At 51.7% G+C, this 13000-nt stretch overlaps 4 protein-coding genes across 5 annotated transcripts; 2 read left to right on the top strand and 2 right to left on the bottom strand.

Annotated features, from left to right (window-relative positions):
* Window positions 1-367: 367 nt before the first annotated feature.
* AAFC00_002256 (uncharacterized protein) lies at window positions 368-1884 on the top strand (the record flags this gene model as incomplete). Its single annotated transcript, XM_069341551.1, has 2 exons — window positions 368-517; window positions 583-1884. The coding sequence occupies 2 exons, from the start codon at window positions 368-370 to the stop codon at window positions 1882-1884; spliced, it is 1452 nt and encodes a 483-aa protein (XP_069201634.1).
* A 1352-nt stretch (window positions 1885-3236) lies between these two features.
* Window positions 3237-6115, bottom strand: AAFC00_002255 (uncharacterized protein; the record flags this gene model as incomplete). Its single annotated transcript, XM_069341550.1, has 3 exons — window positions 3237-5357; window positions 5408-5666; window positions 5721-6115. 3 exons carry the CDS (start codon window positions 6113-6115, stop codon window positions 3237-3239), a joined length of 2775 nt encoding a protein of 924 aa, XP_069201633.1.
* A 1361-nt stretch (window positions 6116-7476) lies between these two features.
* Window positions 7477-10897, top strand: AAFC00_002254 (uncharacterized protein; the record flags this gene model as incomplete). The annotated part of the gene is made up of 2 exons (XM_069341549.1): window positions 7477-7637; window positions 7696-10897. 2 exons carry the CDS (start codon window positions 7477-7479, stop codon window positions 10895-10897), a joined length of 3363 nt encoding a protein of 1120 aa, XP_069201632.1.
* Window positions 10898-11154: 257 nt separating this feature from the next.
* Window positions 11155-12147, bottom strand: AAFC00_002253 (uncharacterized protein; the record flags this gene model as incomplete). 2 transcript variants are annotated; one of them, XM_069341548.1, is made up of 1 exon in its annotated part: window positions 11155-12147. In XM_069341548.1, one exon carries the CDS (start codon window positions 12145-12147, stop codon window positions 11155-11157), a length of 993 nt encoding a protein of 330 aa, XP_069201630.1. The 2 variants fall into 2 exon arrangements, with proteins under 2 accessions (XP_069201630.1, XP_069201631.1); XM_069341547.1 differs by having other exon boundaries at window positions 11155-12105.
* Between the last annotated feature and the right edge of the window lie 853 nt (window positions 12148-13000).

Genomic DNA, 13000 nt, shown 5'->3' with positions numbered 1-13000 from the left:
ACAATAACATCATCCCACAATCTACGTAATCGGTCGCGGGGTCAAGCTGGCTGTGGCTACCACTTTAACTGATCTCCGGAATTCGAATATCTTCCACCCACCCACTGCGCGCGGCGTGCAACCTCGCTTCTTTCTCTCGCTGTTACTGTAGTTACATCTCGCGTCTCGGGTTTGATTACTTGATCCCTTGGAGTTTATTTGTGAATTCTTGAATACTCAAAACATTCCGTTGTTGACTCGCGAATCACTAATTGTTACTCTCTTGCATTTTAAATCCGAGTGTGGGCGAAAGTTTGGTATATAAGCAGGATAAAAGAGTGCGACAGTAAGAGGCAGCCACACAGGGATCTCTTGCAGTCCGTCCATCATGGATCACGCTGCTGGTCAGCAACAGCAGCAGCAGCAGGCGGTCGCAGGCCAGCGTGACATGGTCTTTTGCCACGAATGCGAAAACGAATGGTATAGAGATGAACATGGTCTGACATGTCCGGACTGCCACTCTGACTTTACCGAAATCGTACGCTTCTGTCTTATTCTCTATCATCAAACCACGACACATCATGCTGACCAAAAAACAAAAAGATCGAACCACAACATGACCCCAGAGAGGAAATGTTCGGCGAAGATGATAATGAGGACCAAGACATGGCCTTTATGCAGGACATGCACAACCACAACCCATGGGCGACCGGACAAGAACAAGACGCTCCCGATCCGGACGAGGACGACATCTCTAACCTGCACTTTCCTGCCAACGCTCCCAGGACGATGTCCTTCCAGTTCTCCCGTAATATCCCGATGAACGGAAACGCTTTCGCTGCGTATCAGCAAGATCCCGCCACGGCAAATAATCCCATCATGCAGAGCTTTGCCACTATGTTGAATGGAATCATGGGAGGCAGACCGCCGCCGACGGGTGATGCAGGAATAGATGCACAACAACAGCAACAACAGCAACAACAACAGACAGGACAGCGCCAGGCAGGTGGACAGGAACAACAACAGCAGCAGCAGCAGCAACAACAACAACAACAGGGAGGAGGAAACGGTACACACTTCTACCAAGGTGGGGGACCTGGATTCACATGGACGGCATCGACTCGCATCTTACCTCGGGATGCAAACAACGCGCAGCCCTTTGGCCAACCCTTTGATGATCTCCCGACTTTTCTCAACCGCATGTTCGATCCAGTAGCCGCTGGTGACCCCCTCACAGGCGGTCCACGCATGAACGGCGGCGCTGCCATTCCGCTCAACCTCTTCGCTGGCCTGTTCAATCCTACAAACATGCAACACGGCGACGCAGTTTACTCGCAAGAAGCTTTGGACAGGATTATTTCCCAACTCATGGAGCAGAACACTTCTGGCAACGCCCCTGGTCCCGCATCCGCAGAAGCAATAGCAAACCTACCGCAGCGACCAATCATCTCATCAGATCTCGACAACGAAGGAAAAGCAGACTGTTCGATCTGCATGGAAGCAGTACACCTCGGCGAAAAAGTCACCGTATTACCCTGCAAGCACTGGTTCCACGGCGAATGCATCAAGCTCTGGCTGGGCGAGCACGACACCTGCCCGCACTGCAGAAGCGGTATAATGCCCCAAGACGGCCCTGCAGATCCGTCTGTGCCGAGGACCGAAGATCAAGTGCCCAGACATGACCCGCATCGTGATCGCGCTGCCGAGTCGCAGCGGTATCAGTCGACTGGCTCGTCATCTTCTGATTCGTCTTTTGCTTCTCCTCCTCCTCAAGCACACCGACGGACTAGTAATTCAAGTGCTGGTGCTGGTGGAAGTGGTGGGTTATTTGGACGCATGCGGAATGCATTCGGAGGGGGAGGGGGAGGCCAGGGAGACACATCAGGGGGCCCAGCATCATCATGATCATGAACATAAGATGGCAGGCAAGCATAACGACGAGAGAGAGAGGGAACAGGCGCAGAATCAATCGGAGTCATTGGACGAGAGATTCCCACATTTTGTTTTCTTTGGATCATTGATCAAATCTTTACTGTCTCCCATAGCGCCCTTTAACCTCCTTTTTTTGGGCTATTCTTCTGGTTCTGGTTTCTGGTTCTCCCCTCTTCTTCCATATGAACTAGTCAGATCCAAGACGATGAACGTAATCCCTGTTTTAGACATGTTTTCTTACATGACGATTTGGCGTCTTGTCCATTCGTTTTCTCTTCTTCTTGATGCTCTGTTTTCTGTCTGCTTTCCATGCATTAGTTTAATCCGACGAAACGACAAAACACTAGGACGAATGATGATTTGCATGTTACGAGATGACCCAATCTCTCGTAATCAATTTCTCTTCTTTCCATGAATTATAAAAGTCAAGCGACGGGACATATGACGATCAGTATTCAAAGATTTATTACATCACGAACCAAGCAACCTCTTTTTCGATTCTTCTTCTCCGTCTTCCTCTGTTCTACCTCTTGCTGTTTGCGTAATGTTGCTTGAATCTGATTCTCTTTTCTGAACACCCAATGAGAGACAGACAACGACAGACCACCAGAAATAGATATAGCGAGCCAGCGAGCGATCTGGTGATGCCAGTGTGTACAGTCAATACGATATCATATATTTCTATATTTCACGTAGCAGTGACGCCCCGTTCATATATCCTTATATACATTGCATCGATAGCTTTATATATACAGTCTCAAGCGCAAGGACAACCTCAGTGAAACAAGCCCTTATCGGCCGAAAATCACTTTGCTTCTAGTTCTTTCCCTTCTCCCTCTGCCTCTCGGTCCGTCGTGATGACACTGCAAGAGAAAAAGGAAGAAGAAGAGACGAGACAGATCTTGGTATACACTTCTCTTGATCCCCTATGCAATATTGTCCCATTTGCCTTTCTGCATTAGATTGTGAGGACACCGAAACCGAGAAGAGGAAAAACGAGAGAAAGAGACAAGGTGACGGGATAGATTCTTGGTATATACATACACATTCTTGCGTCTTTGGTCTCCGTCTTGGGAATGAGCACGGACGATATATACGCTATATACAACGAGATATCAAATAGCCTCTTGAACGCCCGTGTCGTAGCTGCCGTCGCGGAGAGCCTCTGTTGGCTGACTTGAGACGGGATCGATGGTATGTAACTTTGTACAATTGAGGAAACGATGACTTCTCCCGTCGACTAACTCAGCGATGGAAAAGGTGAGAAGCATCCCTCGGGTATAGCGACAGAGAAGCAAAAGGGAGTAATGAATGAACAAGACGAATCAAAAGAACAGAAGCTCGTCGTCCTTCCACCCCAGCTCAAGCAGAGCAGCGTGCGCACTCTTCTCCAGAGCTTCGGGTCCACAGATAAGGACCATTGCGCCGCCCTTTTCTGAACCAGCCTCGACGTCGACGCTCAAGGCTTCCTTCGTCGAGTCGTTGCTCAGTAACATTTCCTTCGTGGCGTGCTCGGCCAGTAACGGCGCGGCGATCCGGCCTCGAAGCCCCGTCCAGTTCTCTGGCGCTTGAGTCAACGTGTACAGAAGCTTGCACTTTCGCGTTTTCTTGATTGCGACAGCCTCGTCGCCGACCACATCCACCACTGCTTCGTCTTCTTCGGCGAACCCGTCGAGCTCTGGCTTGCACAGAATGTCTTCGACGAGCCTGTTGCCGTCCAGGATCGTGCAGTGCGTCTTGTCGTCTTTGTCCTGCATGACGGCTCTGAAGACTTGGTAGATGGGTGTGATGCCGCTGCCGCCGCAGATCATGACGAACCGGTTGATTTTGCGCTCGACGCCGTTGACGGCGCAGATGCCTTTGCCGAGATATGTGAATTTGCCTATCGGACCTTTGAAGTCGACGGCGTGGCCGACGGGGAGTGAGTCGAGAGCTTGCGACATCTTGCCGCCTGCATTGGAGGATGATTTGAAGTAGATCTTTACGAGGACGTCCATGTAGCCTGGTTGGTTCGCGGGAGATGTCGGCGTGTATGAGCGGATGATCGCTTCTCGCGTTACGGGATCCCGTAGGCGCATCATGATGTGTTGACCGGTGGGCAGTCCGAGGGTTTGCTCTTTGTGATCCAGTCTGAATCTAAACACTCGCGTGTCCCAGGATACGCTTGTCTTGGATTCTAGGATTGCTTTCTTCCACGTTCGTGAGTCGAGGAACGTAGGAGCGTTCGTGGTAGCTTCTGCAGCCGCCGAGTCGCCTTCGCCGCTCAGAGCTGCTTTGCCTTCTTCATCTAGTGAGCCAATGTGGTAATCTGGCATCATTGATTTGGCTGTCTCGCTGTGGATCGCCATGAACTCGTCCGTACTGTCCAGTCCTGCTGCAGAGACAATACTCGACGCACCGCCTGGGTGACCCTCGAGGAACTTGGTACCGTCGTAGACTTCGCCATTCACAACAAACCATGGCTCGTTTTCCGTGTCGTGCTTTCGTAATTCGTCTATCGTTATCGTTTTGCTTAGGTCGGGTTTCGTCATGGGAACCTCTTTCGCCGATTCCTCGAGAGGTCCGTCTTCGTTGTTGTCTTCGCCGCCACCTCCGAGCTTCTCGCCCCAGTAGCCATTACTCAGGTTGCCACCTGCCTTCTTTACACGCTCCATCCATCCACCCGGTATCAAAGCGGGTTGTGTCGGATGCTCGAAACGCAGATAATCGCCTTCTTTGGCGATAGTCACACGGAACCATGGGTTGTTCATCATACCGAGGACACTCCAGTACATATCGCGAGGTTGCACGTTCATGCTCTCATCCATCGCTCGTACGAGAATATCACTCGCATCTTTGAGTTCGTCAACAGCGATGTTCAGGTTCCAAAAGCACCAAGAAAAGGAGCTTTCTCTCCATTCCATGTCGAGCTTGCCACCGTATAACATCACTGGCCCCGCGTCTCGGTACTTGTCTTCGGGATAGTCGATGTTTGCTAGTTTCCACGTCTTGCCTTTGTCGAGGGTGATTTCAACCCGAGTGACTCGTCTACCTCCGCCCCCGTACGCATATCCTTGGACCTTGTAAGTTTCCGGAGCGCCGACAAGACAAAGCTGCTCTTCGTGTGCGGGGTATGCAGTAGCGGAATTGGTTGAAAGGTCATAAATAGCGTAGCGTTCATCCATCCACCACGCTTGGTTGTTCGCCGACTCCTCAGGCGACACAGTTGTCGGCAGAACTCTGTTATCGTAAATGTGATACCAGTTATCGCTCGGCGCTGCTGTGACTATAAGCCTCTTGAGCCATTTGACACTTCGTCCGCCGATTTGTCCTGGGATGATGCAACGAAGAGGTTTGCCATGGTCCGGCCTCAGCATTTCTCCGTTCTGCTTGTATGCGAGCATCATGCCTCTGTTTGGATCGAGCGCCCAGTTAAGCTTGACGGAAGTACCGTAGTAACCGTTCGGCTGCCACCTTTGTCAGCATCGTTCTGCTTTCAATATTGCATAAAACTCACCAACTTATCGGCACCTTCCATGCAAATGTACTTTGCACCACGCTTTAACCCCGCTCGTTTTAGTACTTCACCCATGGCTACACCGGTCCAGAGCGCATTCGACACTCCGGCAGCGCCCCAGGAGAACCCTTTTGTCTTACGAACGACGTTTTGTTCTTTGCGTCTGTTTCCAGCACAGACAAGCGTTACAGGGCATGTGATTTGTTCATATTCTGACATGAGTTCTTTCAACTTGATGGTAATTGGTCTCTCAACCAGACTGTACTCATAATGTCAGCCTAAGAGAAGAAACAAACAGTCTTGAATCACGCACCCTTCGACGGTAAACTCCCAGTCTGGGATATCCTCGTCTCTCACTTGTGGTACAGGACCATGGTTCCTGACATAAAATAGCTCTGGACTCGTCAAGAAACCTTCATTGTATAGATCGGATAACGGAGCCTCGACGTTGAACGGGTGCACTCCAGTCAACCGAATCAACCTCGAATCTCGAGGAAGCCACGAGTCAGGCGTCTTTCTGTCTTGCTCTAGCACCTGTGTAGGAGGTGATGACTTTGGTGGGAGTGCAAAGTCCACATTCTCTAGGTCCTGTGATGATTTCTTCTCGCAATCACTGTGCTCTGAGTCTGGAGGAGTAGGAGGGAAATCGCCCGACCCTCTTCTGCCTCGGATAGTAAGATCACCTATATGAGATTGACCAGTCGTCATATTGAAGCACTAGTCCTCCTTTCCCCGTGATAACAATAAAGAAATATTTGATGATAAGAATAATTATAGTGATATATGAAAGGACGAGAAGCCCAAACAAAGGAATAACTCTTCCAATTACCGGCCGTGAGGACTCGCGAGCACAGGGTAATCAGGAAGATAGACCTACTTGTACACAAACCACAAAGGATTAGGAAACAAGTGGGTGGGGGCTCACCGTATACTGCGAGTGGCACTTCCTAGGCCAAGCCCAGAGTATCTAATGTGATCCCGGGAGATTATAATTCGTCATTGATGATTGTCGTAAGTTTTCTGGCTTCTCGATCTATCCAGTCGGAGATGCACACAAAAAAACAAATTCCCATGACCGGAGAAGAGAAAATCCAACGCTCACTTGAGCCGCGGAAGTGATGTTGCGTGAGAATGCTTAGACTGAACGGGGCGTACTCGATGCCGTGCAAAGATCTGTGCACGCTCGTTGGTTGGACTGTTCTCTTATCTTTTACTACCAAAAAGGGTAAAGCGCGTCGAGGATAGATCGTAAGACTGTCCCAAATGCTGCTTTTTCCTACATCTCCGTACAAGTTGATGGTCGTGAAGCATTTCTTCACCAAGCCGATACCCACTCGGTAGCAGCCTTTGTTCAGCGAGGCTTGCCATGCTATGGTCAAAATGTGAAGCAAATCCACGGTTGATGACATGAAGTCGAAAGAGACTCAGTCGCGTGGCAAGATGTCAGTAAATATCTGGACCCTTCATAGTTCGATCCTCACTGCCAAAAGGAAAAACGTGAAGTTTATTCCTCGCAAGCATTCTGGATTGACTTTGGACTTCCTTATCAACATCCGCGCGCCAAGACTCTGATGCAGAGCCGCCGGTATGATCAATCTGGGGAATGACCACCGAGGAGATGCACAACGACGCCGTATACACACTCTCACCCTTCAACTCCTACGTTTGTCACCAACCCACCGTACCAGCCGCTCACATCATGGGTTTAGTGTGGTCATCGCGCGAACCGTCAATGGTCCAGCTCCCAACCCGCGTTTCCCCTTGTCTCATCAGACATGCTTCTCCGGTCCCCGCGGTGTTTTCTTATTCTATCATATCGTGTTACCATCAGTAATCTTGGCGGGAAATAGCATTGACAGGTCGGGAGTTTAGATAAGTAATGTCGACAGCTATGATATGATTGTAGAGCGTCATATACCCTCCTTGATGCCCTTGTGTTTTCTTTTCTTCTGTTCCCTTGTGATACCCTCTATTTGTGATTTTACTTTGCGATCTGCCACGTGCTGCTACTGTGCATAGAGATCCATATTATATCTATGGTATAATCGATACGCAGCACTGTAGACAAGATGACTTCGTGGGGCCAGAGCAACAGCACCTGGAACGATGCTGAGGCGAACAAGCTCCCCGAGAAGGTGGATAAGCTAGAAGAGAATGGAGAGCTTCCCAAGCCTGCCAACAGGAAGCGGATAGTGGTTGTTGGACTAGGAATGGTTGGAATATCCTTCATGTAAGCAGCCACTAGACTCTCGCTTATGATCACACGCATTTGCTGATCATGATTACAGTGAGAAGATTATGAAACTCGATGTCAAGAGACGAGAATACGACGTTATCGTTATCGGAGAGGAAGCACATCTCGCATACAACAGAGTAGGCTTGACCAGCTTCTTTGAGCACAGAAAGGTTGAGAACCTATATCTGAACCCCGAAGAGTGGTACACGTCCATGCCGGAGGGCTCACTCAACTACCACCTGAACACACTCGTCACATCGATCGACTCGGAGAAGAAGATTGTGGAAACGTCACAGGGCACGACTGTGCCATATGATATCCTCGTGCTTGCCACTGGCTCAGACGCCGTACTCCCCCGACATACACCAGGGCATGATGCTAACGGAGTATTCGTGTACCGCACTATCGAGGACCTGGAGAAGCTCATTGCCTTCTCCGCAACGCGGACGGGCAAGATCGGCGCCGTGGTGGGAGGTGGTCTTCTCGGTTTAGAAGCAGCCAAAGCCATGATGGATCTAGAGGAGTTCAGCAAAATCAAGCTCATTGAGAGGAATAGATGGGTCATGAGCAGACAATTAGACGGCGATGCTGGCAGCATGGTTGTCGAGCAAGTCCGCTCGCTTGGAGTCGACGTTCTTTTGAGCAAGAGGGTTGGCAAGATCAACACCGACTCGGAGAACAATATTGTCGGCGTCACATTTGAAGACGGCGAGAACATGGAATGCAGTTGCATCTGCTTTGCGATCGGTGTCAAGCCACGCGACCAACTAGCTCGCAAGGCTGGGATCAAGTGCGCCGACCGAGGAGGTGGCATCATCATCAACCCCGACCTTTCCACATCCATTCCCGACATCTACGCGATCGGTGAGTGTGCAAGCTGGGAGAATGAGACCTACGGTCTGATTGCACCGGGAATCGAAATGGCCGATGTCCTGTCGTTCAACCTCACCCAGGCTAAAGCACACTCCCCCCGTGTGTTCAAGCGACCAGACCTCAGCACCAAGCTCAAGCTTCTCGGTGTAGAAGTCGCGAGTTTTGGTGATTTCTTCGCCGATCGCGACGGACCTAAATTCCTACCCGCTGCATTGAAGCGCAACGCAAAGAAGGAGGCAGCCAAGAACGAAGAAGACAAGATCAAGACGCTGACGGACGGCCTACCACCGCCCCCGGTCAAGGCTTTGACCTACAAGGATCCTTTCAACCAAGTTTACAAGAAGTACATCTTCACCGAGGACGGCAAATACCTCCTTGGTGGTATGATGATCGGCGACACCAAAGACTATGTGAAGCTGGTGCCCATGGTGAAGAACCAGAAGGCCCTCGAAGTCCCTCCTAGTGAATTCATCGTTGGCGCCAACAAGGGCGAAGACGATGGCGATGATCTCGCCGACGACACGCAGATCTGCTCCTGTCACAACGTCACCAAGGGCGATGTCACTAAATCCGTCAAGGACGGCACTTGCAAGACCATCGGTGACGTAAAGGCATGCACCAAGGCTGGTACTGGTTGCGGTGGTTGCATGCCTCTTGTCCAGACGATTTTCAACAAGACCATGTCCTCGATGGGCCAAGAAGTCAAGAACTTCATCTGCCCTCACTTCGACTACTCTCGCGCAGATCTGTTCAATGTCATCTATGTCAAGAAACTGCAATCGTTCCCCGAGATCATGAAACAGTACGGCAAGGAGCCGGAATCCGTGGGCTGCGAATTCTGCAAACCAGCAATCGGGTCCATCATCTCATCGTTGTTCAACAAGCATCTCCTCGACAATGACCGTCACGGACTACAAGAGACCAACGACCGCTTCCTCGCCAATATCCAGCGCAACGGCACCTTCTCCGTTGTCCCTCGTGTGTCTGGAGGCGAAATCACCGCGGACAAGCTCATCGTCATCGGCACCGTCGCGAAGAAGTACAACTTGTACTGCAAGATCACTGGTGGTCAGCGCATCGACCTGTTCGGCGCCAAGAAGCAGGACCTCCTGCCCATCTGGCAAGAGCTCATTGACGGCGGCATGGAGTCGGGTCACGCATACGCCAAGTCTCTACGCACCGTCAAGTCATGTGTGGGAACCACCTGGTGCCGTTTCGGCATCGGCGACTCTGTGGGCATGGCCGTGCGTCTCGAGGAACGCTACAAGTCCATCCGCGGACCTCACAAGATCAAGGGCGGAGTCAGTGGCTGTGTGCGCGAGTGTGCAGAAGCACAGAACAAGGACTTCGGACTCATCGCCACAGAAAAGGGATTCAACGTCTTCGTCGGAGGCAACGGTGGAGCCAAACCTCGCCACAGCGAATTACTCGCCAAAGACGTTCCTCCAGATGACGTTGTCCCGATCCTGGACCGCTACCTCGCCTTCTATCTCCGCACAGCAGACAAGCTCCAGCGAACAGCACGATGGATCGAGAACCTCCCCGGCGGCATCAAGTACCTCCAGGAAGTCATCTTGCAAGACAAGCTGGGCATCTGCGCGGACCTCGAGCAACAAATGCAAGACCTGATCGGGTCGTTCTACTGCGAATGGACCGAAGTCCTCAACGACCCAGAAAAGCGCAAGAAATTCTCCCAATTCGGCAACACATCCGAAAACATCGAACCAGCAGTCGAGAACGTCGAAGAGCGCGGGCAGCAACGGCCGACGTACTGGCCCAACGACTCGGTGAAAGAAGACTTCCGCGGCACGGAATGGACCTCGCTATCATGGCAGCCGCTGGCGCGAGTGGACCAATTCTCCGACGCGGCAACCGGCAGCTCGCTCGCGGTCAAACGCGGCGACACGCAACTCGCGCTCTTCAAAGTCAAGGGCCAATACTACGCGACGCAGCAAATGTGCCCGCACAAGCGCACTTTCGTGCTCAGCGACGGGCTGATCGGCGACGACGTCAAGACCAATAAGCTGTGGGTCAGCTGTCCGTACCACAAGCGCAACTACGAGCTCAAGGGCGAGGACGCGGGCAAGTGCGGCAACGACGAGAGCGTCAATATCGCCACGTTCCCTGTCGAGGCGCGTGAGGACGGGAGCGTGTACGTCAAGTTGCCGTCGGTCGAGGAGCTTGATTCGGTGCTTGGTACGAGTAAGTTCGTCGTCAAGAAAGATGAGAGCTCGGATCCGTTTGAGAAGTTGGATGGTAAGCTCCTGAAGGGCCAGAAGGGCAAGATCGTCGGGGCTATGAAGGCCATCGATGTCACCAAGACCAGGGCCAACGCTATCCTGGCTGGAGGCGAGAGGAGCGTGGGCGGTATGGATTGGTAGAATGATGATGAATGTCACGGCTTTGTATGTGTTTTGTTGTTGTAGATGATGGATGTTTCAGGTGGCGCTCTTCGGGCATGGGCACCCTGTGAAGATGTTTCATAGGGTTTGATTTTAACATGTGAAATCCTAAACAAGAATCTCCTCATTACTTTCTCCATGTTTAGATGTCCTGCTGTATATCGTTGTCAATATTTATTTAGTTGCATCACGGCCGATCCCAGGTATTACTGCATGCAGGTGACTGCCGAAGCATCTCATTGCTTGTCCTTTTCAGAACGCATCTCCATCTTGAGCTTAGTATCACCGAATCTCTCACCCAAGCTCTCCATTTCCTTTTCTTCCTCCAAGCGCTTCTTATACCTCGTGTAAAGCACACCGACCTCCTCTCCAAAAAGACCAACCCAAAACTTTCCCTCATCATACCTCTGGCCGTGCAAGGCCTGATTCAGCCTCAAGATGCTGCCTTGGCCCTTTGTCCTCTCTATAAAATCCAAGAAATAGGCCGTGTTCTGATATCCGCGATCCCAATCTCCATTTCCATCCTTGCGCCAATGAGGCGGGACGAAGCCCGCGTTCAAGCGCACCCAGTCTGCTATTCCCTCGATCAGCCCTCCAGGAGCAGTGCCCTTTGCGTTGAACTGGAAGCAATGCACGAGTTCGTGGCAGACGACGCCCATGAGTTCTTGACGCACGAGATGCGAAGGCTTGCGAGGGTCGGCGCATACGTGGGAGATGTAGGACAGCGACAGGTGGATTTCCTTGTGGTCGTTGTCTAGGTCGCTGCCGGTCGTGTAGGCTACGCCGTCGAGGTCGCGCAGGATCAGAGTCACGGAGCGGGTCTGGGGGACTTTGGGGTCTGGCGGCGCAGGTCGGGATGATGAGGGTGTCGTCGTCGTCGTCGTCGTCGTCGTCGTCGTCGTGGGGGTCGCGGATGAGGGAGTGGTTGTGTCGTCGTTTATGGTGTAGAGTAATTGCAGCACTCGATCGACGAGGTAGGCGAGGTCTTTGGAGGCGCGGAAGTGCGTGAGGAAGACATCTGTGCTGTTGTGCGATGCATCACGGAGCTCGAGACGTAGTTTGGGCTTGGGGAAGTGTGCGTGTTTGGAAGAGGACTGTTCTGTGTCACTGGATGGGCGCTGTTCAGTGTCCAATAGGGAAGGAGGCGGATTGGAAGGCTGAGGTGCGGCGGGCGGAGCATTCGACATTGTTTGGAAGTACTGCGGGACACTGCTCGACTGCGCCGACATGGTGAATTGTGATGATGATGATGCTCTGGAGGAGGTAGTATGATTATGTATATATCTGTATTCAAGGACAAGGGGATGGTGTTATAACAACAACAGGCTTGAGGTACTATATAGGTACTGTATTGTTACCATAACGTGTTTCCCAATCGGGCGAAAGCGGTACGCAGCTACTGTACAGTACACTGCAGTACGCGCAGAAGTGACGTCCACTTTTGGAGTATCCATCTCTACAGTCACTCACATCGAGGATCAATGTCCATGTCACATATACCAGATCTGCTCGAGTATGATCTCTTGACAGAACCGTCTAGGTCAATGATCGTGGCACCTGCCAGACCTTGCAGAAACGCCATGTATCGGCGGATTTGTGACAAGGCAGCGCTGTAGACATTAAAGTGGACCTCGTGTTTGGTTGTGTCACGAGTGGCTCTTCCGCCTGACCACTTCCCAGAGCTTCTTGCGCGGATGATACGGACAGGATGCGACCCACCTACACTCTGCGTTCCTGATGTTTCCATATTGAGGGCCACAGGCCGAGCGGTGTGACGTGAAGAGTGAAACGGGTCGATTCCTCGATTGTAGCAACTCCAAGGAAGAACAGCTTGTCGATGACTCTTTGCACCCAGATGCCCCTGCTACGGCGGCAACACACACACACACACACTGCAGTCAGGAAGCTATGATACACATGGATCCCCGACTCCAGCCCGACACGCACCGAAATAAGGTACAGAATAAGGTGCCGACTACCATTGATTGACTCGAGAGGCGATCGACGTGGATGCATACTATCGATAGCCCAGGATAGGACCAGACACTAGTGACCGGACATGTCACACCCGGACAACAATTG

This window comes from Neodothiora populina (assembly GCF_041146345.1).
Source record: "Neodothiora populina strain CPC 39397 chromosome Unknown canker_contig_14, whole genome shotgun sequence".
In the NCBI taxonomy this organism is placed as follows: Eukaryota; Fungi; Ascomycota; class Dothideomycetes; order Dothideales; family Dothioraceae; genus Neodothiora; species Neodothiora populina.
The sequence above is the reverse complement of the archived record's forward strand: the minus strand, read 5'-3'. Positions and strand labels throughout refer to the sequence as shown.